Source organism: Notamacropus eugenii, chromosome 3 (assembly GCF_028372415.1).
Source record: "Notamacropus eugenii isolate mMacEug1 chromosome 3, mMacEug1.pri_v2, whole genome shotgun sequence".
Taxonomy (NCBI): domain Eukaryota; kingdom Metazoa; phylum Chordata; class Mammalia; order Diprotodontia; family Macropodidae; genus Notamacropus; species Notamacropus eugenii.
The window spans coordinates 233,182,628-233,210,587 of NC_092874.1; the positions used below are offsets into that span (position 1 = coordinate 233,182,628).

General features: G+C 45.6%; 1 protein-coding gene and 1 long non-coding RNA gene across 2 annotated transcripts; both read right to left on the bottom strand.

Moving 5' to 3' along the window:
- Positions 1-41: 41 nt before the first annotated feature.
- Positions 42-27,960, bottom strand: CTDSP2 (CTD small phosphatase 2). The gene is made up of 8 exons (XM_072655224.1): positions 27,614-27,960; positions 9,488-9,636; positions 8,129-8,167; positions 7,383-7,484; positions 6,541-6,597; positions 4,891-4,983; positions 4,589-4,774; positions 42-4,298 (listed from the first exon to the last, which is right to left on the bottom strand). The coding sequence occupies exons 1-8, from the start codon at positions 27,675-27,677 to the stop codon at positions 4,173-4,175; spliced, it is 816 nt and encodes a 271-aa protein (XP_072511325.1). The 5' UTR covers positions 27,678-27,960; the 3' UTR covers positions 42-4,172.
- LOC140534314 (uncharacterized) lies at positions 10,450-27,607 on the bottom strand. The gene is made up of 2 exons (XR_011977237.1): positions 20,206-27,607; positions 10,450-20,116 (listed from the first exon to the last, which is right to left on the bottom strand). It is a non-coding gene; the product is annotated as an uncharacterized lncRNA (long non-coding RNA).

Sequence of the window (27,960 nt, forward strand, 5' to 3'; positions counted from 1 at the left end):
CATGCTGGCTCAAGTATATAACCACAGGGACATACTTCTGGTTGGGTTTTTGAAAAAAAAAAAAACTTTTTTATTATTTAATTGCAAGTAATACAAATATTCCAAAAATATAAACAGACACTTAATGGCGTCAAACATTTCAAGTTTTGGAATAAAACAAATTTCTCCAAGAAACCATTAATCTGTAACCAGGCTAGTCAGAATCCTATAGCACAGGTGATGTGGGGGCACAGTCCCCCCTCTACCCTCCAAATCCAGTATTCCCTCAAGTGGGAAAGCAGCACAAGATAGAGTAGCTCTCACACCTAGGGTCCCCCTTCCAAGCATAAAAGCTTGCCTTTGAGGCTGGAGGAGAAAAGTGTATCCTCTCCAGGGAAAAGAGCCTGGATTAATTAGAGAAGGGGGCTGATTGCCCTGCAGAATCCAGGCTTGAGTGAGGTCAACTGCTTTTAAAGAGTCCTGTTCTGCAGAGGAGACTGAGTCATGAATAAACTCTATCACAGCCTAGGACTGCAGTAACAAGCAAGCCAGACACCCTGGGTTCCCCTTACTCTCCAGATATCCTGGAGGCAGTGAGAATTGTACAGAGGTACCTAGTCTTTGACTTTCCCAAACCTTACCGGTTCAATACAAAGGGAGATGCTCTACCCATGGCTTAAGCATGGACAACTCTTTAATATGGCACAAGGGGCTCCCAGGAAAGAAGGCATTGGGGCAGGGTAGGGCCAGGGGGCTGGCTACTTTTTTTGACTTTCCATGATTAGCACATCCAAAGTTTCTGGGTTCTTATATAAAACAGTAAAGGTAAATTTACAAGTTTACAAAATAGTCAACATCTTTGGGAGGCAGGAGGGAGCTAAAAAGTCCCAGACAACTCTTAAGGCAAATTTACCCAAGGATATTTCTTTCCCTGCTCAACAATTAAACACTCAAGTTCATGGTCCAGTTCTCAAAAATCTTTCAGGTCCAGGACATTGCTCTTTGCCTCCCCAGCCTGGGATCTACAGGCCTCTGAAGAGCATCCTCTCTACAATGTGCAGAGCTGAGATGCTTAACCCTGACCCTTTCCCAAAATGGCCCTTTGTCTAAAGCTTCCCCCTATGAGAGGGATGGGAACATCAGGCTCTTTTTAAAGAGAAGCCCAATCAGAGACAACTACGGTGTCACTGAACAGGCAACTTAAAGAACAGAATTTGGCAGAAGGGCGTATTCCTGGAAGGGTTGGTCTATGTGTGGCATGAGCTCTAACGAAGCATTAGCTGTTGAGCAGAGACCTAGTTTAAATGGGGCACCCTGGCTGAGCTCTGCTCAGAGCCAGGTGAGGTAAAGAAGTCTGGTCACCCTTTTGTAGTGAAGACCTCCACTTGCTTTAGGACTCTTGACCTCTTTAAGTAGGGTTGAGGATAAAGGGTGTACCCAATGGGGAAAGAGAGTACTTTTTCCCCTAGCCCTGGCTCATTCCAAGAGTAAACCTGTCATTACTTTAGTAGTAACTCCTTTTGGGACCAGGGTTTGAAAACCCAGTCAAACTTAATTGACACACCACTATCCAAACTACTGTTTCACACTACTTTTGGCAGGGCTGCCATCAGGTCCTGCTCAAATCTGGTTGAGGTGAATGAGTGACAGTTCTCTAATGGAACATGCTTTAGCTGGAAGACCATAAAGACTGGATAGAGGGGCCAGGGCGCATGACATATTTACAGTTGAGTAAAAACTAGTGGCTGTAGTGTACAGGGATGCCAAGTACACTGGGCTTCCTATGAAAGACAGTGAGTGTACGTACCAACGGGTCAGGGAATATGGACATTCGTCGCAGGTCACTTATAGGGCATCTCAGTAGAGGCAAGATAGGAATGTCAGCACTACCCTCCCCCTACCCTTTTCAGAACCATACCAGGGCAGCAGGGGGTGGCACAAAGGGGCCGGAATAGAGGCTTAGGAATGTCTTTCAGTACAGTCATCTCTCATTATTGCTCAGGTATGTTTCAGGAGGTCGATGTCTCAAAGCCCCTAATGGCAAAGGCAGGTGGGCTCGGACCAGATGGCAGGAATGTTTTCACTACTGCTCACTTGACCTTGAGAAGCCAGTAGATAATGGCCTGGAGGTAGGGAGGATTAAGTTCAAAATCTACTCCCCTCCCCCAACTCTCCTGTGATTGCTGGAATTTGGCATTAAGTATGGGATTAATGATTAGGTTTGTTTTTTTGGTTGTTGGTTTGGAGGTTTCTATCAGCACCCACACTCAACCTCCATTTATACTCAGAGAACCAGTCTTAGGAAAAGCTGCCACAAAGAAGTATCTAGAGAGAGAAAATGGACTTGGGAAATTTTGTTCTAGATCTCCATAGCTTTTAGGTCCCTGGATTGTACTCCATGGCACCATCTTGGTATAAAACCAAGGAAACCTGACAACAATGGAGGGAATCAGAATTGGCACAAAGATTAGGCTAAAGAGGGACGATAACCAGAAGGCCCCAAACACAGTCAAGCTGCTCTCCCCCTAGGTCTCCATCCAAATGGCCATCCACCCTCCCCCGAACTCCCACCCCAGGGAAGCATGTGCAAGTCAAAGAGAATGGTGGGGAAGAATCCTAAGTTTTAAGTGTACTGTACCTGAAGCAGGTGGAGCTTCTTCAGGGTAAGGAGGGAAATTGGCTCCTAATCACCTCTTAGGTGATCTTCCTCTAGGTTGCACACCACACCCATTCCAGTAGAAGCCAAGGCTAGATACAAGATAGTGCTGCTTACGTGGGGTTCACCTTATGAAATCCCCAAAGTGCTTCCCAATACATCAGAGCTTTCCAAACTTGGAAAATGATTCCATTTTGTACATGTGGCTTAGTAAGAATGAATGCTGATTCTGAAGTGCCTACTGCTTTTGAAATCTTGCACCTGGGCATGCCCTGGGTCTCCTTTCTCCTTTCTTTTCTGTTACTAAGGCATTTGCAGGAAGCTAGCATGCCACAATAGAGAGAACCAATTGGTGGTTCTTGTTTATTTTCTACCTACAGGACACAGGTGTCCTTGGGGCTGCCCATGCAAAGGCCTCACCATCCCATCCCTCCCCAAATTCAACTCCTTGGAAAATAAAATGGGAAAGGATTCTGCTTAAGGAATTGAAAGAGTTTCAATGGCAATAAAACTGCTCCTTCCTGTTCCTTTGAAGAAGAATCCATGGAAAGAATCATCCTCTAGACTTCTCTCAAGATCTATAATCTGATCTGTGATAATAGAAATTCTAGCTTTAAAATTCCCCTTGAGCCTCTGATCCCTCATCCCCCAGCTTTCGGCCTAGAGCCCAAGCTTCTTACAGAAACAAACCAAACCCTACAATCCATTTTTAGAAAGAGAACTTTAAAACAGAGTCCCATCAAATGAAATCAACTCTCTGTCCTCCTTTGATGGTAGGGGAGATTTCTTGCTCATGGTGTCAGAAATGTAACTGGGGTGTGAAGTTGAGGAAAAGGGCCCTCGCCCCCCAAGTTCCAGGGTAGTGGGAGAAGGCCAGGAAGGAGCTCTTGGCAGGTGGCAGTGATGGCCCCGGACCTGACTCTCATGGCCATGTTTGTGAGGCCAAGGTATAGGCTCATACGATGTTTTAGAAATGATTTCTTTTTTTCCAAGGTCACCATGGGTCCAGTGTGCATTTGGATCTGGTGCCAGTTTGCCTACAGATCATGCTGAGAGCAGCATATCCCCACCTCCTTGGCACAGGCCCTATATACTAGGGAAGACTCAAGGTTTGGCAACAGGGCATTAAATGGTCTTTGTTCCCATGAGAGGTCAATGGCTCTTGGACTGACTCTCTAGGAGATGAGCTCTGGCTCAGGGGAGTTTGACCCTTGATTGTTCGCCTCTTTCCCAACCTGAATCATCATGTCAAGGCAAGAAGATGTCGGTGTCACTCACACACACACACGCACACACACACACACACACACACACGTACACACGCTCACAAGTGTGTTCCTCTGGTGCCTGGGTCATGGAGCAGGGGGGACTGGTTGTCACTGGTCTGCTGTTGCCCACATTGCCATCTCACCCGCCCTAACTCACTTTACAATTGTTTCTCCCTGCTTCCCGTTTCCGCCATCCCTTCCTGGCTGATAGCGAAGGCACAGTGTGTCACAGTCCCCTGCAGTCCTAGATGCTGCTGAGCTTGAGAGGGCTACAGTGCCCTCAGCTGCCCAAGGCTAGTATAAACATCTTCTGCTCCGCTTAGTTCCTCAAAGATGGGGATCAAGTTCAGCAGCTCTGTGTCTGCCATGTCATCAAACCAGGACTGCACAGGCACCTGTAGAAGAGGGACAAGGAGGATTAGGAGGGCAGAGGCAGCCAGCACCCTGCACTGGATTTCAGGACTTCCTCTTTCCTTCTCTTCAGAGTAGGTTGAGTCAGGTTAGCCTTCCTTAAGTTAGACTTTTCCAAGCTTCCTGGGTATCCCATGAGCTCTAGAAGACAAACCCTTAGAAAAGAACACTGCCCTTGTTCCAGCTCGGCTTATTCTACACAATAAATAGGATGGGAGCCTATTAACCCTCCTCCTCCATCTCAACTGTTAGCCCAGGGCTGGAAGGAACTCACAGCGTTCTCTGGGTGGAAGATGTACGAGGCAGGAGAATTGTCCAGTATCAGGGTTTTCCTCAGGTCTCTCCCTAATCGGCTGAGGTCCTTGACATAGCAGCCCTGGTGGAACACACATGACTCCCGGAAGAGGCGGGCCCGGAACACACCACACTGGTCCAACAGATCGGTCACAGGGTCAGCATACTGCGTAGAAAGAGGAAATCTGTGTGTGGCTCAGCCCTTCCTTCCTTGTGCGCCCCAGGTCATCTGGCAGAGGCACCAATCTTTTCTCTGTGGCCCTCCACCCTGTCCCAAGATACCTTGGCCAGGCTGGCAGTGAAGAGGACGCATTCAAACAACTCCCCCATTCGCCTCAGGAACTCATCCACATAAGGCCTCTTAAGCACATATACCTGGAGAAAACCAGAGGGAAAGGTGAGAGAGGGAAGTCGAAAAGGTTTGCAAGTTTTAGGCAAAAGTTTCAAACCAGTCATCTGACTCTTTTCCCAAACTATTCCAAAAAACAGCAATGTGTGCTCAGACTTCACTTGTCCTAGGCAGCTGGGCTGATGTGAACAGAAACCTTCAGCCTTACTGACAATGACTGATGATCAGCATCACTCACCTATACTCTTCTTTCATCACTAGGTTCTCTGTCAGCTTGGAGCCAAGATCATTTCCATGGCCCAGGGTAGAAAATGAAAACCTGCTGGGCAGGGCAGGGGGTGTGTGTCCTGGGAGTGTCTGCTTCTGGCAGTGTGCAGTTAGCTGCCTCCAGAAACAAGTAATCAAGAATAGGCCAGCAGCTGGACACAGCCTATCCTGGATTACTTGAACCTGGCCGCAGCCTTTGCTGAATCTTCCTGTTTTCTTCAGTTCTGACAGGAGAGTCTTTTGGAGTCACCAGTGGGCAAAAAGTGGCCTTGTTCTCCAATTCCAACTCCTCCAAAATCATTTCTGAACTGATGGGCAAAGGTCCCCAGTGCTTACCATCCTTGCTCCTGGTCTTTCCTCTGGCAAGAACTTGTTTGATCTCTTTCTCCAGATGCTCCAATTATGTACATATCCCCTTATTGTCCTCCACCCCTAAAACATTTATCTGTGGCTTCTAAGAACACTTTGGTTTAAATGTTTTTACTTTTGCTGCCTGTATGTTATAATTACTTGTCGTAACTGATCTCTGCTTCTCTTCTACTCCTTCTGCAGCTCATCTTACACAAACGGAGGAGCTAGAATAATGTCCCTGAAATGGCAGCCATCACCACTCTATAGCATCGTACTGCACCCAAGAACCTTCCTTCCAAGGCTGGACTACTCCACTAGCCTTCTCTCACTACTATGCAAAAGGAATCTGCAGCCAGTATGCTTGTCCTAGAGAAGAAGCTTGTTGATTCCACAAATGCCATTTTGTCAGAGTAGAATAACAGCCTCCTTCTTTCTTTGCCAAAGCATCACACCCAGTTCTTTCCACCTTTAAACCCCACTGGAAGCTCTTCTCCAGGAATCCATCCCTCAATTATCTCTTCTCCCTGTTCAACTTTTCATTAGATCACTCCAAGCTTATCGATTTCTTGTGCTATGTTCTCCTGCATATGGTGTATTGCACATGGCCAATCTTTTCATGAGTGTATTTTGTGTCCCTAGCTTGAGCACCCTGAGGATCCAAACTCAGGTCTCTTTAGCCCCTGCCAGAGTGCTTAGCTGACCAAAGGAGGCAGCACGGGTGCTTACACAGTGCCAATCTCAGTAAAATGGTAAACAAAAGCCTTGTCAGGTTATGACAGTGATCACCAGGAGAGCCTCATCACCATCTCTGAGGATGGATCAGTCTGCCCTGACCTTCCCAGGCTGGCAGCCTGATAAACTGCTCATCTTCACTTTACTCCCACTATATATGTAGCTTATAACCTGATCCACAGTGACTTCTGGCCCCAGGCCTCAAACTCATCAGCACACAGGGTCTTGCTTACCTGGTGAGTTGTCCCTTCAATCTCCACAGGCACTATAAAGTCAGCATTGTTGATTGGCTAGAAGGAAGAAAAAGTCAAGGAAGAGGTCAACACAGCAAAAAGTGGGGAACCTATTCTCACTGAGTATTGGCTCCATTTTGGACAAATGGCAAGAAGGAGCTTTCCTCCACTATTGTTGGGTAAGACAAACAAAAGCTAAAAAGGCCACTCCTGCTTGGAGTACTGCAAAACCCCCTACCAAGCACCTTAGCATCTTACAAACTTGTCTAGGAATACAGTGCCTGCACCTTGCTTTCACTACTGCTTTCTCTTATGAGCATAAAGTAGAATGTTGTTTGGATACCTGGAAGCCTAGGGAACACTCTTCCTTTCTCTCTTCTCCACCCAGAACTAAGCAGGGGCTATTGTAATTAGGTGCTATGCTCATATTGCTGCTGCTGTCGTACTCAGGTGAAACTGAAAAGATTCCCATGAAAACGAAGAGAAAGGAAAGAAAAGGGGGCTTTATTCAACTAATTAAGCCTTACTGTCTATAGCACTGAATTCTGTTGGGCTTAGTGGAGCTTGAGTTTTACCTAACTGATATGGCATCCAGATATTTACCTGGCAATCACAGAGCTTGGGATGCTGAAGTACACACAATACCTAAGGGAACCCTCTCTCTTGCCTGTCTGTCCCTCTTTCTCACCTAGCAAATATCTGTTAATCACCTACTATGTGTAAGACTCTCTTGTAGTCTCTTCTAGTTTTTGCCTGCATTATCCTTACCTCTGTTTCAGCAATCATGTTAACCTCCCAAGCTGAACACAGGAATAGCAAGGGGACCTGTCAAATCAGATTACCTTAAAGGAGCTATGCACGAGGGTCTCGTCCAAGTCAATTACCACACAGATTCTTCCTTGATCTTGCTGTGTCACCTCTGGGAGCAGGCATGTTCCTGGGATCTGAAAATAAAAACTCAAGCTGCTATGACTTCTCCAAATAAGAAAACTAGGTTCCCCTCAGGAAAACTGGGAAAGACAAAAGCCCTGTCACAACCTGCCCAGCTAGAGAACAGACTTTAGGATCCACCTAGAAGATGAAACCCTGAGAAGAGAAAGGAGCCAAGGAGTGGATGGGATAAAGAATAAAAAGCATCTTCATTCCTGGAGCTTGTCATGCATGAATACTCAAAGCAGAGCAGATACCCTAGTTTCCTAACATCTCCAGAGACATGGTCTATTGGGGAGAAACCTGACAACCTCTCCCTGGGAAGTAGACTGGCCACAGACAGAAATGCCAGTTTGCCATATGGGACAGGGTCATCAATTTCAAGATGGAAAGGTTTGTAGCATCAGTAAAAATGCTTTGCTCCCTAGATTCTTACAGCTAGAGGGTCTGAGAAGGAAGCATTCTTTACAATCACCATCACCACCACCCCACCCTAACACTACCCACTGTCCAATAGAGACAAGAGCTTCAATCCCCCAAAGCCAACCCTAGGAATTTTCTAGCTTTCCTATAAAGCTCGCCAGAAGGCAGGAAGTTGGCTTGGGTACTTGTTTGTCTCAGGGCCAGAGTCAGAAAGGCACTGCTAGAATTTAAATACCTGGTAAAACTGGTACTGAAGACACTGGAGCAGATCCGACTAGAAAGAGAAAGGGAAAAGTATCAGTGAAAGAAGTTCCTGTGTCCCCCTTCCAGTGTTCACTGAGTCTTCTGTTTCAGACACCAGACCTAAAAAACACTTCCCCTTCATATTGCAACTACCTGGTGGACATTATAAACAGTATTATATTTTCTTCTTTAGAGCAGTGTAAGGTGGCTCCCTAGAGTCACACTAGTTACACAAAAAAGACCTCTGGAAGAAAAGGGGGCATTAAAGTCTAAATGAAACTTAGTTCCCATTCTCACATCTGCTGGGACTAACCTATGAATTCTCAATTCCTTCTATTTTTAAAAAAGAGATACTAAGGAACAGAGCTAGATTAAGAGACTGGCCCAGGATATATAATATGAGAAAGGGGTAGACTCAAAGTCTGAGCTCACTCATAATACCAGAATTTTAGTCTCTTGCTTTGCTCCTGAACTCAAGGGCCTCCATGTAAGCATATATATCACATACTTCCCAGGGATATAACTGGAATAATAGTTGGTTATTTTAAATAGATATTTTATTAAAACTTTATTGTGACTGGTATTGATACAGTAAGGGTCCTGATGACCTACCCAAATTTATGACATCCCTAGAAACCCTGAATAATAGTCTTTTTAGGAAAAAAAATGATTTTTATTAATTTGATTTCTAAATGCTGTTTTATCTCAGGAAAATGGTGCCCCAAAGTCTGAAGCATAAATTCAAATTCTTAAAGACAACCATAACCACGTCTAAAAACTCACAAGCTACAAAGAGGCATAAGAGTTGCTATCCTGAACTGGCTAGATCTGACCATGGGAACATAAAGATAGAGGGCATATTCTCCTTCTCTGAGGATTGTATAATCCAGCTGAGGATAAAAAAAAGTTAATGCTGCAAAGTCTCTTATACGGAAATACAGATTAATTAGTATAAGCCTAGTCCATTAAATGCTAAGGAAAACGTTATACAGTAAAGAATGGAGTCAAGGTAGGTGAGGTTAATGATGGAAGAAGGCCTTCCTTAAAGGAAGTCGACTCAGGAATTGATTTTTTGAGGAAGAGAATACGGGTGTGGGCTAGAACTGCTTTGAGCTTTGCAGCTGGCCTGACAGAGGTGACTACCAAGAGGGAGGAGCCATCATTTCCTAAGTTCCATTGGGGCAATTCAACCAGGGATGTAAGTACGTTAGGAAGTCATGGGGTCAAGGCAACAGCAGCTGGCAACAAGATGGACAACTCTAAGGAACTTCTGTCTACTTTAGGCCAAGTTTTTTACATTCTGGTCTTTTCTCCACAATCCCACCCCTACTTCTCAGAGCATCCCTATTACCTTGGCAATGGTGTTGGTTTCCTCCTTGTATGAGGCGAGCTCACTGCTGCAGCCTGACTGGCCAACATGTTGGGCACGGAAGCAACAGAAAAGTGCCTTGAAGATGTTACGTCCACGAGGCTTCTTGGGAGAGGACTTAGAGACCAGACCTAGAACAGAGATGGTGATAAAGTGGGAACTGCAGTGCAGATTATTTGGATACTACTCCTCCCATTCCTATGGGATGCCCATAATGGCAGAGTCTCTTGAACTTATTTATTCCTCCAACATCCTCATTCAGTGGCAGAGAAGCTCAAAAGTGCTGGTGAAAGGGACTGAGGTCCAGAGGATTTGCTCCTAATTCCAGAAAATGAAGCCAGGGCAGGAGCTCAAGCATCCTGTTTCCAACTTGATGTACTACTTTATCCTAGAGCTGTGGCTTCTGGCACCAATATGCTGAGCCATCCACAAAGTTAAAGTGACGAAGACCGAAGAAATCAAAATAACTGGGACACAAAATCAAAGTGTTTCAGGTACAACTATCCCTCTCCAACAGAGAAGGCTCAGATTTCCAGTCCATTAGTTGATACACCCAAAGTGGAGTTCCCCTTCAGCATCAGGTTAAAAGCCCCTGGAAAAACCACAAACTCTGAAGATTAAGCTTTATTTTCCCTCAAATCCCGTCCCCCACAGCCAATTTCCTTGGAAGATGTATAACTAACAGTCAATTACTCAAGGTGGATTATCCACTCGAAATGGCTATCTGTAGCAATTCCTGGATGCCTTGCTCACTTTTGCTCAGCAGACTGTGTTCCTTTACCATCTAACCAATTTAAATCTGAGGAATACAGTTCATTTAACATTAGGTTAAGCACAGCATTACTTGTAAGATTAACCCAATATTCCAATGCGTCTCTGATCTCACTTTCTTCAATGTAGCTTTCCACCTATTCATGTCCGTCCATCCTATGTCACTCCTGTTCTTTTCCTGCCATAAATCCACTACAGGGGGTCTACCTCATATGCTGGAGACCTAATTCCTATCTGGAAAAGCACAGTGGGATAGTCAGTCACACGTGTTAGGCAGTTTGTTGTAGCTGAAAGAACACTGACTTAGGGTCAGCAGACCTAGATTCAAACTTAACCCAAATGACCTTGATGACCTCAGGCAAATCACTCTACTTCTCTAGGTCTTGGTTTCCTGATCTGTAAATTGGGGATAACAACGCTTTTACTAGCTAGCTCACAGGGTCTGGGAAGGACTGAAAGCATTACTGAAAGTAAAACACATCTCTTGTACCTATCCACTTCAATCCTGTATCCCACATGTCCCACCTCTCTAATTCCTGCTTTGTAATGAACAAACTTTCCTTCCCCTTAGACTTTTCTCTCCTGCCTCTTCCGGTCAGTAGTATCATCTACTGACCTGGTCACTCTCCATAGCCCCCACTCCTATATTGCATTCTTGGCCATCCTTTTCAACATTGGTCACATCTTCTCTCTCATTACCACTCTCTGCCTCATCCCAACTCGCTGATCCCAGAAAGAGAAGTCAGGGTATTTCTTCTCTCCACTGCAGCAACCTCTTTTATTGAAGTTTACTTTATCCCAATTTATAGCCCAATACAGATCCTAGTCATAGCTATCTATTGAACTTCAGACATTTCTCTGTTTTCTCATTGTATGCCGGGTCATATTCTCCCCCTCCATAACAACTCCTGCTCTGACACTTGTCATCCTCTATAAGTGTTCACCTGTGTGATCAAGAACTCTAAACTTCCTTATTCGATCATATTCTCTCATTGTTCCATTTCTTCCTAAACCTAGCTCCTTTTACATCTATTTTTTATCTTCACTACCTCTTCCAGTCTCTCCACCCCCTCAGTACTTTCCTCCCATGGCCTCACGCCTGCTCTGGCTACATGCTCCTTCTTTTCCAATCTCAACTCTAAAGTTAACCAGTTCAGGTAGGTGCCTTTGCCCCTTGACTTAGCACTGCTCAGGCTTTACCAAACCCACTCTGGGCTGCTCTAATTCACTGGGCTGCTGAGTTCTGTTGGAGGAAGTTATGCAAAGATGCATCTAATCTCAGCTCCGTTCCCCTTCACCACCACAGCTATTCACCCTCCTCTTCTCAAGTCATCCACTCTACTGCTCCTCCCATACTCTCCCACAACTTAACTGAGTAAAGCAAGGCCATTTCCCTCTTCTTCCTCTCTCTACCTCAAGGCCTCGATACCATCCCCTGCTATTCCGTCTTCACTCCAGTCTTCCCTTCCCATCAAATTCAATCCCTGTACCTGTATCCTTGATCCTTTTCCCTCTAGCCTTCTTCAATAACCTGTGTGTACCATCATCTCCACTTCTGATTTCCAGTGTCTACTAACTCCTTACCTATTGCTTACCAATATACCCAAGTCTTCCCTATCCTTGAAAAACCCTCACAAGATCTTACCATTCTCACTACCTAATGACTAAGAGATTCTTACTCTCCCCTTTTTCAGTTAAATTCCTTGAAAAATAAACTCTATTACTTGATGTTTTCACTTGTATCTCCATCTTACTTGCCCTGGAAGTGGTGGCTGTTCACAAGTCCAATCTCACAAATGCTCAGCATGGGAGCTTTGACCTGTTCCATTTCTGTCCTGGTATGGACATTTGGAATGCCTTATCCCACCACAGCTCAGGGGATCCCTTGGCCTCCACTTTCCCAATAACAGGTATTACAGGTGTTCCATACTATGCTTGACCTCTCACTTTCCTCTATACCCTCAGCAATCTGGTCTCTGACCTCACCATTCAACCAAAATTGCTCTCCCCAAAGTTACCCATGGGTCTTTAAATTGCTAAACTTAATGGCCTGTTCTTTGATCTCATCCTCTGAGACACTTCTGCAGCATTTGACCCTATTAACTGCTTTTTCCTCTTGGATACATTGTCCTTTTGGGATTTTCCTCCTACTTGACAAGCTTCTCTTTCTCAGTTTATTTTGATGGATCATCATACTTATCCCATTGCCTAACTGTAGGGGTACCCAAGATTCAGTTCTAGATCTTTTCTCACTATACTTTTTTGTACTGAGCTCCCATGGGTTTAATTATTGCCCCATCACAGATGATTCCAAGATATCCAGCCCTACTCTTTTCTCCTGAGCTCTAATCCCACATCACCAACTATCTATTAAACACTTTGAAATGGATGTCCCATAGGCATCCCCAACTCAACATGTCCAATCCTCATTCCTCTTCTGAATTTCCCTATTTCTATGGAATGTACTACTATTCTTCTTTTCAGTTAGGTTTACAGCCTTGGATCCATCTTTGACTATTCATTTTTATTTATCCCACACAGCTACTCATGGAAAATGCTGTTTCTATCTCTGTGACATCTCTAGTATCCACCCCTCTTTTGCCACTAATATAGCTACCCTTCATTACCTCTCCACTCACCTGGACTATTTCAATCCATCCTCTACATAGCCTCTAACATGAATTTTCTGAGGTAGAGATCTGACCAGATTTCCCCTTACCCATAAACTCCAGTGACTTCTTTTTACTTCTAGGATCAAATATAAATTTCAGTGTCTAGTACCTCGTACTCATGAGAAGCCTGCTCCTGCTAACCTTTCCAGGCTTATTTCTATGTTCTCTGGTCCAGCTGCTGGCCTTCTTGTTTTTCTTTACCCATGATTCTCTTTACCTGAGCACTGGTTGACTGCTATGCTTGGAACACACTCCTTTCTCACTTTTACCTCTTGGAATTCTTTCTTCAAGAATCATTCCAAACCTCCTGTTTTCCATGAAACTTTCCCTCAACCCCCAGTGTCCTCCCTCCTTCCAGAAACTGCCTTGTATTTATTTTGTGTATATTTATATTATCTCTCCTATTAGAATATAAGCTCCTTAAGGGCAGGACTTTTACTTTTGTCTTTGCACTCTCTTTTTTTTTTTATAGGACTGTTCACTTAACAAATGCTTGCTGATGGATGGAAACAAAAAATGATTCAGAAGTTATTTTCCACTTCTGAATATCTCCGACTTTCCTCCCTTTCAATTAGCAGGGCTAATGAAAAGCTGCCTGTGAAACTCAAGAAATAAGCAATGTTAACTCCTAGTCAGCAGGTGGTGCAAGAGACCCACTCAACACAGCAATGTGGCCAAGGCTCCAACAAGCCTTGCTATCTAAGAGGGACTTACTCCAAAGGAAATTTTATCTGAAATGTCCTGAGTTCTGCGTCTATCCTATGTCTGTTAGGCCACTGACCATCAATTCTGAGTTAGAGAGGAACTAAGACTCTTCATTTTACACAGGAGGAAAACAAGGTCTAAAGAGTAACTTATCCAATGTCAAACAGAGCTGGGATTGGAAGCCAGGTCCACTAGACCACGTCAAACAAGCATAATATGGTAGTAGTGGCTAAGATTTATTTAGTGTTTATGAATTCAAAGTCACTTTCTTTACAATACCCGATAGGGCAGGCAGCATCAATATCTCCATTTAAGAAGAATGCCGTGGTTTGTTCCTGGTCATAGAGCTATTAAAAGGTCAGTGTTTCTACTCTTCCTATTGCCACCAAACCAACTGGCTTGGTTATATGGAAGCAAGAAAATCAAAGGCTAAATGTCTCGGTCTTTGTGGGGTAGAGATTCAATCTAAGTCCCTATAGTGTTGAAGGTTTGGTGGCTAGGTTTTTTTTGGAGGGGGGGAGGGCCGTAGAGAAAGGATGAAGCACTTGGAAAGATCACAAACAACTCTAGGATTCTGTTCCCCAATGTTGACCCAGTGTTCATCCTTGGCCTTACCAGACTGGATTCTTAGAGCAGTAGTTTCCACTTCTTACTTACTTACAGCCTCTAGGATAGCCCCTTCTGAGGAAAGACAAAACTAGGAACTACTCCTTTGGACCAAGAATGAAGTAGGAGTAATAGGATTGGTACCTGTCAGCACCAGATCCCAGACAACCCTGCTCAGTAACTTAACTCCCACTCAACATAACAACAACAAAAAAAGACAGAGGATTTCCGGCAGGTGCAGCCTAGGGTGATTGAGAGACCACAAACAGATGGTTTAAGTACCCACAACCTTTCCAATCAGCAAAGTTCAGAGTTCTCTTTTCCCCTCTACTCTCTGCTGTCCATCTACCACATGAGATGGGCTGGGGCCAGAGTTCTTTTAGACTACTCCAATATCTAAAATCACGGAAACAGTAAAGATCTCTTCGGCAACAATCCTGCTGTTTGGTTTTCTCAGTGCATCAACCTGGGAGGCTCATTCCCATCTGCCTAGCTCCATTCTAGAATCACAGAAATGCAGAATTAGAAGGATCCCATAAAATCTTGGTTTTAGGAATTTCCAAGGTCTAAGATGGCTGAAGTGATACTTGGTGCTCTTGTTTCATCTCTAATGAATGTCTACATAAAGCTACCTGTTCAGACACAGAACACAGCAGCCAGCACCGAAGGGTAAAGCTCACTGGCTTTCTCTGTGCGCGCGCGTGCGTGCGTGCGTGCGTGTGTGTGTGTGTGTGTGTGTGTGTGTGTGTATTATATAACTAGAAACTGAGTTCTGACTAAGGCAGTCTCTGTCTTATATCTGCTCTGCTCTGAAGGCAATGACACAGCACAGAAGGGGGAGTGATAACTCAAAGATTAAGACCAGAACCACAATCCCCAGCTGCAGCCTTATCTCTCTGCCTAATTTTTTTTTGAAAACTCAAACATCCTGAGCTTCTCTCCATGACAGAATAGACCAAAAAAGCAGTCAGCATTTTCTAAAGACAGAAGTAATCCTGAAAGCCAGGGAGTGAAGAGGGGGAGGGTAGTTGGCAGTAGGTCACAGAGGAGCACTGGCTCTAGGGAGGGCCCAGGCCCTTTATGCTCCTCTAGTTAGACAGTTCTGTCCGACTAGCAAAATTAATGTTGGGCCTATGTTCAGATCAGCCAGTTGGGACCTTTTTGCCTTCAAGCTCTGATACCTCAAGGGACTGAGGATCTCAGGGAGGTATAACAGAGATCACCAGTGGATGAACTTTAGAAGACACAAACAGCTTTGCCCCAAAGGCAAGACCAAGTCTGATCCTTGATTTAAATAGGGTCACAGTCCTGAGGGAAATGAAACAAAGATTAGCTCTTCTAGATCAGTCAGCAGTCAATGTCACTAGTAAGAGAGCTACTGGGCAGGGGGAGGGGCAGAGGACGGTTCCGTCTGTGGTCTTGGCTCCATTTGTTTGAATGTCTCATCTTTTGCTTCCCTCAATTCTTTCTAAAGTTTCAGCTTTGGAGGACCTGTTCCTTTATGCCTGGCCCTCACTTGGTCATGTAACTCTAACAATTCACACCATGCCATGTTGAAGACTGATAAAAGGGCCTTGCATTTTTAGTCTGGAGAGAGCAAATCATGAAGGCCCCCAGGCCTTGGCTTAGTGTAATGGAAAGAAGATCAAATGAGGTGCTGGTTTGATGGGCAAATCCTAGAGGCTTCTTCATCTACATAAATGGTGATAATAATGATGATCTTACATATTATTATGAGGGCCAAACGAAATACGTTGCCTCTTGGCAACAGGCAAAGTGCTACACAAATTCAAGGTATTATTCATTTGTGGAAATGATGCTCAATTAGTTTACTCTTTCTGTAGATTGCTACACTCCCAAAGGCAAGAGAGGCTAGCAAGAAAATGCCACGGGCTGGTAAGTTCTGCTCTACCTGAGCAGGCAAAGAAATGTTCAAGGGTTGGGGAACTCTGTTCCAACCCAGTCTTGATGAGCGCCCTGGGTTTGTTCTCCAGAGCAGAGACCATAGAGGGAGGAGTGAGAGGGCAATAGAGAGTAGCCGGTGGGGGCCAGGGGACCCCTCAATTCTGGCTTTGTTTAACTGGTTTAAAGGGGAAGAGGGAAACTACACACCAGAGTGGGATCTGAAACTTCAGTCAATTAGCCTTTCAAATCATTCCTTTCAGTCCAGCCTCAGCTTTGTGTTCCTCAAAGCCAGGTGCAAGGAGCTGTCTTCAAGCAGAGTAAATGGGGGGTGGGAAGAGGGTGGGGTGGGGGTTGTACATTGGGGGTAAGGGTACATTCAGGCAGGGAAGAAGACTGCCCTGCACCAGGGATGTTGGACCCTGCTGACTACTACTCTACAGCACAGGCCAGGTCTGTAATTTTACTATAAGCTAATAGTTTCCAAAGGCTGAAGAGGACTGAGGTTGGGAAGGCTTCTGCAGGGAGCCAACTCCTCATCTCTCCAGCTCCTATTTCACGAACATTCTTAATTTTCCCTCCTAAAGGAAGTTCATGATCCCCCTAGGCACCTCTGGATCAGGAGCGTTCTGGCATTGGGAGAATCCCTACACTGGCAAGTCAAGCTGTTGTCAAACACCTGCTTTCTCTAATTCTGACATGTTTTCAGGATGGGGAGTACAGCAGGCCTAGGCTGGGAGGAGGGAGTACCACCTGTTGGCCACAAGCACAGGCTTCACAGCAGGAGGGCACGAGGCCTCCCACAGAGCTGGACAGAGGTCCTGAAAAACGTATACAAAGTGTAAAAGAGGGAGATGCCCAACTGGTGCTAGGACTGAATAAAAGCCTATTTGTGATGATCCCTTGACCCTCTCAAAATCAAAGCAATTCTTCTGACCCTGTCTGAGAACTTTACCCTTCATTTGGTTTATTTACAAGAATCTCATGCTAATGAGAAAAATCAAAGAAAATAGGTTGAACTTGATCTTTAAAGTTCCTTCTAGTTGTAAAATACTATGATTCAAGCCTATCTGTACTGAAGGCAAGGTTACAGATATTTACTCTAACTCACGTGTAGTCACGGAAAGAAATCTGCTAAACAGATATCCACTGGTCATAATGTATGTAGCTGGATGGTCACTATGCTTGAATAAGAGAGAAGCACCAGATGAAAATATCTAACTGGGTCATTTGGTTCCCATTACACACCCCCACCCCCACCCCCCTTACTTTTTTTAAGGACAGAAATGCCACCTGCCAGGAACAGTCTGAAATATTTAATCCTCTTGTGAATGCTGGCAATACTGCCCCCTACAGACCCCAGACTCACATCCCAGCAATGGTGTTGGCCAAACACTGGTTCGGGATCAAACCAAAGGAGGACTCTGAAGGTTCTTTACTGTCTCTGAGAACGCAATAAGCACAGAAATCAAAGAGGTCTATTTTTTCTTGGTTCTGCTGTCTCCATCCTCTCCCCCAACAGGTTCCTCCTGATGGCTAAGTAAAGAACAGGCTCAGATTTGGCCACAAAACAGCCTCTTCAAGGGGACTCCCCAGGCTACTGGTAGAGGAGGAAAACGTGGAACGTTTCCATCTTGCCACTGGCTCAATGCCTTGGATCTTGGGGCCAGAGCACAACTTTCTCAGGATCTGTGCCCTGCGCCCTCCTTTCCTCCAAAAGGCAGATTACTTTCTCGGCTGTGTGAGATGTTAAGTGGCAGTATAGTTACCTCTAAATACTAGGTGAGATACTAGGAAGCATGGGCACTGAGCAAGCTCAGAGAACACAACTGGAATACAAAGTTGAGGACAGGATAGTGCAGTATCAAAGGAAATATTGTTAAGCAGGAAGCAGCAGGATTTAGTGAAAAGGGCACTAGCTCTGGAATCAGAGGACCTAGTTCAAATCCTGTCTCTGATGCTACCTTGTATGACCCCGGTCAAGTCACCTCAGCTACGTGGGCCTCAATTTCCACATCTGTAAAGTGAGGAGATTGGACTTCATGGCTTCTGAGATAGCCCTCCAGCTGTGATCCTAAGCCACTTGAGGAGGCCAGCACAAAAAGAAATTGGACACTAGTTGTGCCAAGGGAGAAGGAAATAGAGATAATTAAGCAAACTACTACCTTTTCTAGGTCTCCTCAAAGTTTCAAATAATATGTTCAAATAAGCCTTGGAGAACTTCTGCCCTTTACAAGATATGGAAGTTTTCTCTCAGTTGACGTTTTTCACATGTAACAGCAATCAAGAGGAAGATCTCGTCCTCACCATCATCCTTTCCCCCTGGGAAGCTGATGTTGTACCCAATCTCTCCTTTGCCTCTACATCCCTAATCTGTGATATGGACAAGTCAAGGGAGTCCTGGGTCCAGAATGTACTCTGCTGACTAACATAGAAATGGACATGGGTGTGGGGCTGGAGGTAGAGATGTGGAATGGGATTGTGAGTCACTGCTCTGGTCCCTGGCCTCCTTCCCTGCCCACCAGACTTCATTAAATGGAACTACAATTCCAGTTCTAGATATGGCAACTTTAGGATTCCCCAAATGATATCTATATAGTGCCAACTTTTCAGTAGCTCTGCCAAAAAAACAAGACAAAAGCAAAAACCACTAACTCAAAAAACTATATTTAAAGTGTAATAGGAGCTGGTAAAATGGTCTATTCACTAAACGGGGATGAGAGCAGATGAGAAATAAAACTTTCCTGCCATATACTAAGCACTGTGCTTTCTTCAGTTCAATTTTTCCTGGGAAATTAGGTAGGAGGGAGAAGAGCCATTCCTCGGGCAAGTAGACATTTTCTGGGTGAGCTGAAAATGGATGTACACATCCACCTCTTACTGCAATGGAACAGGTGATGCTGAGAATTTACAAGATGCACCCTGGTAGTATGGAGCCTTATTATATAACTGGATGCCCATTTCCTTTGATGCTGGTGAACCCTAGAGCACAGGGCCTTTCCATCCTTTTGACAAGAGTCCCATTCAAGGTGGAAGAGAGAGGGACTCTCCTCCCCCAAAAGGATTCCTAAGAGAGCAGAGGAGAGATGTGTTCATCTGAGGGGAAAAATCCTGGTAATTTCTGAGATATAAGACACTTTCTGTCAGATTTCAGCATCAGCCTCTCAAGAAGTAGCTGTCCAAACAACTCAGAGGGAAGAGTGGCTGTAGAATGCTTAAAATAAATGCTGATGGTGCAGTCCAGATAAAGGCTGGGAGCACAGGCTTCCTGCTGGGTCTTTTCTAGACTCAGTTCCTCATCTCGGTGGCCCTGGGGCTTTTGTAAGATATCCAGATAATCTCACTAGAGAAGAAAATTCAGAAACTCAAGTGGGAGGTAGTATAATTCAGTGGAAAGGGTGCTTGCAATTAGAGTCCAATGACCCAAGTTCAAACCTGTTTCTGCCACCTTACCATGTGACTGTGTGAGGGTCTTTGGCCCTCACTGCCTCATCTGTAAAACGGGAGGGACTAAACTAGCTGACCAGAATTCCACTTTTCCTCAGTATTCTTACTAGAATGTAAGTTCTATGAAGTCTGGCAAGGACTTTTTTTTTTAAATCCTGGCCTCATGATCTCCAGGACTTACACACAGAAGACACTGAAAACTACTTGTTGAATTTAAGAAAACTGAAATTTAATATCCCTTTGAACAGACAAGAATGGAAAGACTGTCTGGACATTCTTGAGTATTTGGAATATAACAAGCACACACACTAGAGAATCCGGTGACATTTACTTCCAAATCCAATGTGTACAACAGTGCATCGAGGCCTTTCTCAGACACTGAATCCCTGCACAGGCACCAACATGCTAACTCCAGAAGTTAGTGGAGTAGGTATTTTGATGGTTAAGGGAGAGAAAGCTCTTCCTTTGTGGTAGTGCTGGGGGCACTCTGTCTTCAGGAGATGCAGACCTAGGAAGGGATGGGGGAGATGAAGAAAGAAGTCTGCCTAGCAGGCCTGGAAATAAAAACACTTTCTCACTGGCCATTTCAATTCTTACCTATGATTTTGGCTCCTCCGAGCTCTTGGCTGGAATCAAAAAATCTAGTCAGATGAAGGGGAAATGGGAGTGTGACTCCTTGCTTATCTCCAACCTTGCTTTGGGGGGTGCTAAACAGCTGGGGAGGCACATGGAGGAAAGAGTACAATTTTTTAAATGATGGGAAATTTGCTTCTACCAGTTCATATGTCCTGATTACTATATTTCCTCTTTCCCTTCTTTGTTGCACGTTAGTAATTATTCAGAAGAACTTCTGGGCCTAGGGGTTTTAGACTATGGATGTACCATAGTGGACTGTTATGTCTAGGACATTCTTTGAACTCACACTGCCCAACAAGATCAAAGAGAAGAGCCCTCAGTGGTATTCTTCTGAGTTCCAGAAGCCTAGGAAAAAAAGGAGGGGCTGATCTGTAGTTTCTCATGAAGGAAGAGTAAATAGTAGCCAGTCACCCTGGTAGCTTTGAAAAATTAAAGCTTGGCATAGAGAAAAAGGCCAGTTTGGAGGTAGACAAGCTGAGCTGAGATCCAAGGGCAGCCATGAAGAGTCATGGTAGGCTGGGCTTGAATTTTAGCTAAATAAGTCAGGCAGGCCCAATGTGGGTGGGAAAGAAATCTTTTACACACACACACGCACGCACGCATGCACAACACCCCTACAAAAAGCAATTATCCTTTAACTGCTTTATCACGAGTTTTTTCTAAATTAATGTTACTCTTTCTCTGTATAAACAAATAGTCTGTGTTAAAACTTAAGGTCCTTGACATGGTTGTGGTTAAGGCCAAAAAAGATGGGCCAATGGCAGCTACAAGCATCTATGTCCTGGTAGCAATATTTAGCTGTGGGGATTTCTGCCCCCATCCAAAGAGGATGCTGGCTTAGGAGGCTGATCTGGTGGCAAGCAAGGAGCCAGTGTTCTCTGCCACAGAGAAGGCTCAGATTCCACAAAGGGAAACAAGGTAAGAGTCTTCCCTCTCTCCACTAATATTCTTTATCTTATATAAGTGGAGAGGGAACTCAACCGAATTAAAGAAAAACAGCCCATTTTAAAGCATATCTTTGGATAGTCCTTAGAATTGTTAAATTCTTCCCTCTTTCTACCCTGGTCCCTTCATCTAATATAGCTTCATCTAGACTAGCTGAGACTCCTGGGTTATGTGAACATCAGATTTTTGAGTTAAAAAGGCCTTTAGAGACCAGGTCATGTAATACTCCTTCTAAGTCAGAGAGGTAGAGGTCTGCCTGAAGTCACAGAGAAAGTAGGTGACAAAGTAACCCTGACACGTTCCTTCTCAGTTCAAGCCCTATGCTTTTTCTACACTACCATCCCAGGGCACAGGATGTTCCTTTGGAAGGTAGCTCAGAAGCAGTGCAATACAGAAGATCTGGGTTTGTGGATGGGGGAAGTCACTCTCTTAATCTCCATTTGTTCATCTGCAAAATGGAAATAAATGACACTTCCACCACCTACCATATAGGATTGCTATGAAGACAATACTTTCCAACCCTTTTAGCACTATATAAATGTGAACCATCATTATTACCACCCTTATACATGAACAGTTCCACTTACAATTCAATGATCCCCTTCCGCAAAAAGCGGTTTTTTTCAATTTGTGATTTCCTGTAAATATTTCTAGGCTTGAAGTGAGCCTGGCATCCACATGTACTGGAGTCACATTTATTGCTCTGGGATGATTAGGATGGTGAGGAGTAAAGGTGACAGAACACCAAATCAGATCATATGTCAAGAGCTGAAGCAGGCTGCAGGACAAATTCAGAGAAGAGATCCTATGCTCCAAGCATTTTTAGGGGTGAAAGGAACTTACCAGGTAAACTCCTCTACTTGGACCTCAGCACAGTTTCTGCTGTTTCCTTTATGAGGTAAGAAGCAGGGATTCCAGGATATCCCTGTCCTCCTTGAGTTCAGAAATTGGGGATCCCATCACCTCAGAACAAATTTACGGCTCCCTCTCATGTGGTACATGGAACTGGCTGGCCAAGATATATAAGCTTTCCTTTTCACTCCCACAGAATGAACAATGAAAAACCTGAGTTCGCAGGATCTTATGAGACTAGACCTAAAATTAACCTTCCAGATTAGCCCGTCTAACCCTTCAGTTCAGACTGCTGATTTAACATTTTTTTTTAATAGCAAATGGTAATAACCAGGAAACTATATATTTTAAGAACCTTTATTTCTTTTTAAAATCCCTGTCTCTTTTTTACTTCCAATGCTAAAATTGTTTAAAAGGAGTCCAAATCTTACAGGGAAAAAAAATTCACTGAATCCTAAAGCAAGCTGAAGTTGTTTTTTAAAGTATGGTAAATTGTTGCAACAAGTATTTGTCACACTCACTTTTGAGAGTGAGCAATTGCCAGAAAAACAGCATTCCATCTTGAATCTCCAGGCTGTCTCTCCAGGCTTTCCCTGCCCTTTTTCCTCACCTCATACCCATATGAATCTTTGGTTTCTTCAAGACTCAACTCAGGTACTATTTTCATCAAGTATTTGTAAGTGCTCCCTCTCTCCTCAAATTACCTAGTATTTACTTATCTTTTGTACATACTGTATTGCCCCCTCCTATATGTTCAGTGAAAGAAAGGAGGTTTGTTTTTTTCTTTGTATCCACCTTGCTAGGTGGTTACGAAACATTTGTTAAATTACATTTTTAGATATGCCTCCATAATAAAGCATTGTCTCCTACTATTAGCATCCCGCTGCCCCCAGCCTCCCCCTCTTCCCCATGTCCTGGTTATAAATTCACCTGGCAGTGTGGCTCAAGAGTGAGTCGAGAGGGAGAGTCTCTTTTTGGGGAAAGGGGAGTGTCTGGACTTATGAGTTCTTGGTGTAGAAACTCTCTTCACTATGGAAATCAGCAACTCCCGTCTAACTTCTAAATTTTAGTGAGTTTGGGGGTGGGGCACCGAGAGGTAAAGTAACTGAACAGAGTCCTTGAGTTCCTAGGAGTCAGAGGGAGGACTTGACCTAGCTCTCTCCAACTTCAACCCCCTATGCCAGGCCTCTTTGCCACTGTGCAAACAGTATGGATAAAATCCTACAGCAAGGTCTATTGTTGCAAAGGAAGAATTTGTGTAATAAGGCTACTCCTGAGCCTCAGAAATCGGGGAATGGGGGGGGGGGGTGTATGGAGAACACATTCTTCTCTGTCAGGAATCCTCCTTTATCACAGACTCTTAGATTCTTTTCTGAGAAAGGCACTTGATGACACACATGATCTAGTACTATTTGCATTATGGCTGAAGTATTGACAGTTCTTTCTCCTGACCCCTTAACTCCCCTTCAGCTTTTACCATTTCAAAACAGTCTAGTCATCTAAACACAGGAGCCAGAAGGGAAGAAAAAATTATCTATAAGAGGGGTTTCAGAGGAAAGAACAGCTCAGGGGAGGGGTGGGTTGTCTTTCCCTCCCTCCTTCACCAATAGGGTTTTAGACTACTGCTTTTCTCTTATTACTTCATTACCAAAAGTTTGGGGCAGTAGCTCTGCTTTACCTTTAGGTCCTGCAGACTGGGATTTCTAACAAAATACTAATTCTGACAAAAAGAAGAAATTACTAAGTTCTGTGGAGTTTGACAGGAAGGTGTTTTACCTATAAGTAGTAGACTTTCTGTTCCCACAGATTTCCTAGAGAGAGCTGGGGAGGGAGGATAGTACCTTGAGACCTTGGGAGTAACTTTCTTTGGACATTCCAAACCAGGCATCAATTAAATAAAGCACTGAACATGGAAGGCAGCAGCAGCAATCCCATCCAAGTTTGGTCCCCCGAAGTGTTGAGTTAACATCCACTCCTGAAGGTAGGCTCTCAAACAGTAAGCAAAGCCAGGCACCAGCCCCTAGGGATCTGGCTGCTTGGGAAAGCTCCAAGGGAGACATGTCTGAAGGAGGCCATAAGTAAAGGGTGAGGCCAGCATGAGAAAGGGAAGGGAGCTGCCCCATGAAAAGCAGGGCCCTGAATTCTAGAAACTGCTGATGGTGGTAAAGAACACTTCCCATTACGACAACCAAACATGTCAAGTGATCCAAATCTAGATTCTTTTCCTGGTTTTAAGGTTGTTTTGTTGTGGTTTTTCAAATAGTATGTGCAATGGAAATGTCTTTGGGTTTAGTTGATTTTGAGAGGAAAACAAACTAGAAAAGGGGGCACTTATTTAAGCTGCTCATATTTTAGGTTTCCAGATTCAGAAGAATCCATCCTCACTATCAATGCCAGTTTCCTGATGTGGTAACAAGAAAGATAGGTTTATATTCTCTCCCTGGGGGGAATGATCACAGATATCAAATAAGGAGGTCCCACTGGAGGGACCCAGCACCATTTGTTCACTGGGGTATATTGGGTGTGTCCACTTTAGGGAACAACTTTTCTCATCTCCTCTGTTTTAAGAAGCTGAACACATCTTCCTCTACTGCTTTCAGAAATTTTGCTCAGTTTTTTCCTGTAATTACTTTTGAATCATCAACAAACCCCAGGAAAGAGCCTCAATGCTCAAAAAAACCAAAAACATAAAATACATAAATTTTTAAAAATAATTTTTGCACATATTTAAATCTTTTTTTCCTGTGTTTTAAAATTCACATGCCTTTGGACTTCCTCTACTTTGAACAAACCTTGGCTAAGAACAATTTGTTAACTAAGCATAAGCTGCCCCAGGCCTCCTTTTTCCTTCTCCAAATGTGATTGATTCCAATCTCAGTTAGTTAAAGACAGGGAATATGGAGTATTAACAAGCATTTATTAAGGAATTATTAGCGGCAGTGCCTGGTGCAGTCCTTAAGTTGACTTGGAATTTATTCTGTTAGGATCAGATGTACCAGAGTGAAAAGAACTATGAGGGAACGTTGGAAAGTAATGATTGGTAGAAGGATAGGGAGAGTGTGTGACTAACCTGCTGGTTTGAAAGCTCTTATCTGTTTCCAGGCAAGTTCAGAGAGCTCCCCAAGAAAAACTAACTGATATGAACAACTGAACTGCCACCCAGGAGCTGGAGTCCCTGATTTTCAGTTTTCAGTGTTCACCACAACAAAAATGACTCCTACTAACTGTGACCTTGGACCTCTGTTTCCTCCTCTGTAAAATGAGCTGGTGGGACCAAGTGGCTTGTATAATTTTTTTACAGCTAAAATACGGATTCTAGAGTTAGTAGAATTTCATCAAGTCTCTTTCTGACTACTGGCTGCTGACCTCCTCCCAAAACCCAAACCCCCAAGCCCCAGTAACAACTAGCTGGAGCGTAGGAGTGTATTGAGGGACCCATAAATAAATCTTAAGGAGACAAAAAGTGTACCCAGTGTGATAGATTATCTGTAGTTCTCATGTTCCTTATATGTGTGTGTGTGTGTGTGTGTGTGGGGAAGGTGGGGATGTAAGGGTGGAGGCATTATATATACCCAAAGGATACCTTCTCTACTTTTAATCATGTCAGATGCTCTAGAGAGGTCAGGTTTCTGATCAGGAAGGAATCCCACCTCTCTGGACCTTACCAAGTCATCACAAGTTGCTAGAGGCCTTGGCTCCTCTCCAGCTTCACCTTAAGTGAAGGCAGGGGATCACAATCAAGTAACAGTGTAGGAATAAAATCGAAGTAGTCAAAGATCTTAAATTCTCATATCGAGGAAACAGATTTGGGTTTGCAAGTACAACATGTAATTTTTAAACACAAAATGGACATCCCAGTGTAACCACTGCATGTGGTTCTCTAGAAAGCTTTTGCCCACTGGGAAGCCATATTTACTTAAGGAAGCGGTCAGCTTAGACGACAGAGATGCTTGAAGGGGGCACAAACTAAGTCCCAGTTCATTCAAGGAATAGAACCCAGGAATGGCTAAAACCCACCAAACCAGTTCTATTTGCCCTGAGTAATGAATGACAAGCACTCCGGGGCAGTTACACTGAGAGAATGGGTAAATTTCAGACATTGGGAGTTATTAATAGCAGGAGTGATGTGAAGGGACATTAATTACCCACAGCTCAGGCATGGTACAAGGAACCAAAGTTCTCACATTCCCTGAACCAAAATACCCTCTCTAATTGTCTCCCTTTAGATCTCTATAGAAATGGATGGGAAATCCTCCCCCTCAGCAGAGCAAGTGTGTCTAAGCTTAATCTTTCTTTCAAAGGCCCTTCTCTCAACAATATCTACTCCTTCCCCACCAGATACTAAGTGACTTCTTGGCCCAGACAGATCCAGTGGCTTCGGATGTAAAGGCTGACCCACGGAAAAGAACTCCCCTTCCTCCTCCCAGGAGAATGTCTTTCTAATCTTTACAGTTTCCACCCATTTTCCTCATTCCTTTCCCAAAGGAAGGGATATTTGGAAACGGAAAGACCTAAAATGCCTGACCTCCTCGCCTTCCTTCTAGCCCTAAAAATCTATGGTCTTTCTGCCTTACTTGGCCGGGGTTGCCCCAGCCCCCACAAGCCGGGGCTCCTCGACATTCTTCCGAGCCCCAGGCCGTGGGGGCGCCTGCCTCCTTCCTCGCTCCCTCTGACAGCCGGACCACAGTCCGGGGAGGATCCAATCGCTTGGCCCGGGAAAACTCCCACTTTGTCACTGCGCGATTCGGAACCACGCCGGGGTCTGATGCCATCAGGCGGATTATGTAACCGGGGACACGAGTTCCTGAGCTCCACAAACGCGGCTCTGTGCAGCGCTGTTTCCCGGGGGAGCCCGGCCGGGGAGGGACTCGAAGGAGGGGCCGCCGTTCGGCCAAACGGGCGGGACAGGGACCCGGCTCCACCCGAGCCGGGGGACGCGGGTGGGGAGGCTCACTGGTCTAGCCCGCCCGCCTCTCCTCGTCCTCGCTCCCCCTCCCCCCTCCCGTCTCCATCCCCGGGCTCCCGGGCTGGGAACTTGGCTCCCAAGTTCTAACCGGGCCCGGATGCGGCCCCAGCCGGGGCTGCAGGGAGACCTCGGGGGTGCCCAAAGCGGGAGGCGGCGAAGGGGAACCTCGAGGCCGGCTTCATTTTAGCTCCCACCCCCTTCCAGAACGCCCCCTCCCCACTTCGAGCGCGAGTCCGACCGGGCTGGGGGGGTAAGGGGGCGGGACGGGCGCGGGGCCTCCCGGGGTGGCACCCCTTCCTCCCCCTCACCCCCCTCGGGCGGGGGCGGAAGGCCCGGGCCTGGGTGACAGCTGCCTCGCCGCCCCGCCCCTCCCCCCTCGGGGGCGGCGGCCGCCCCGGGCCCCTCCGAGGGGAAGGGTCGCCGCGGCCATTTCCCCCCCGCCCGCTCCCTTTCGGGGACGCCCCGCCCCTCCTCCCCCGAGGGGCGCCGCGCCGGGAGGCGACAGGGGCGGCCGCGGGCCTGAGGGGGCCCGACCCGGGCTAGGCGCCGCGGGCCGGAGTGGGCGGCGGCGGCGGCGGCAAAGTTTTGCGAAGTTGCCGGCCTTACCTTGCTTGGTGAGCACCAGGGCGTCTTCCCTCCGCGCCTGGGTGATGATGGAGCCGTGTTCCATCTAACAACCCCGCGGGCCCGGGATGGGTGGATGGGTGGGCGGGCGGGCGGGGACGGGGGGCCTGGGCGGGGGCCGGCTCTGGGGCTGCTGCGGCGGCGGCGGAGGCGGCTCCTTGGGCTGTTCACATCCCCCTCCGTCCCCCTCCCCAAGGCAGAGAAGGGAGGCGGCCTGCGAGGAGGGCAGGCGGCCCGGGCAGCGGCTCCCCCCCACCCCCCCCCAGGTCCCCCCAGCCCGGATCCCCCGGCAGCAGCTCCGGGCTCCTCAGTTGGGGTCCAACATGGAG

Coding starts and splice junctions, on each gene's coding strand:
- CTDSP2 (XM_072655224.1), bottom strand. CDS start 27,677: ATGGAACACGGCTCCATCATCACCCAGGCGCGGAGGGAAGACGCCCTG. Junction 9,637..27,613: donor CCTGGTGCTCACCAAGCAAG/GTAAGGCCGGCA, acceptor TCTCTGTTCTAG/GTCTGGTCTCTAAGTCCTCT. Junction 4,984..6,540: donor TTGAAGGGACAACTCACCAG/GTAAGCAAGACC, acceptor GGTTTTCTCCAG/GTATATGTGCTTAAGAGGCC.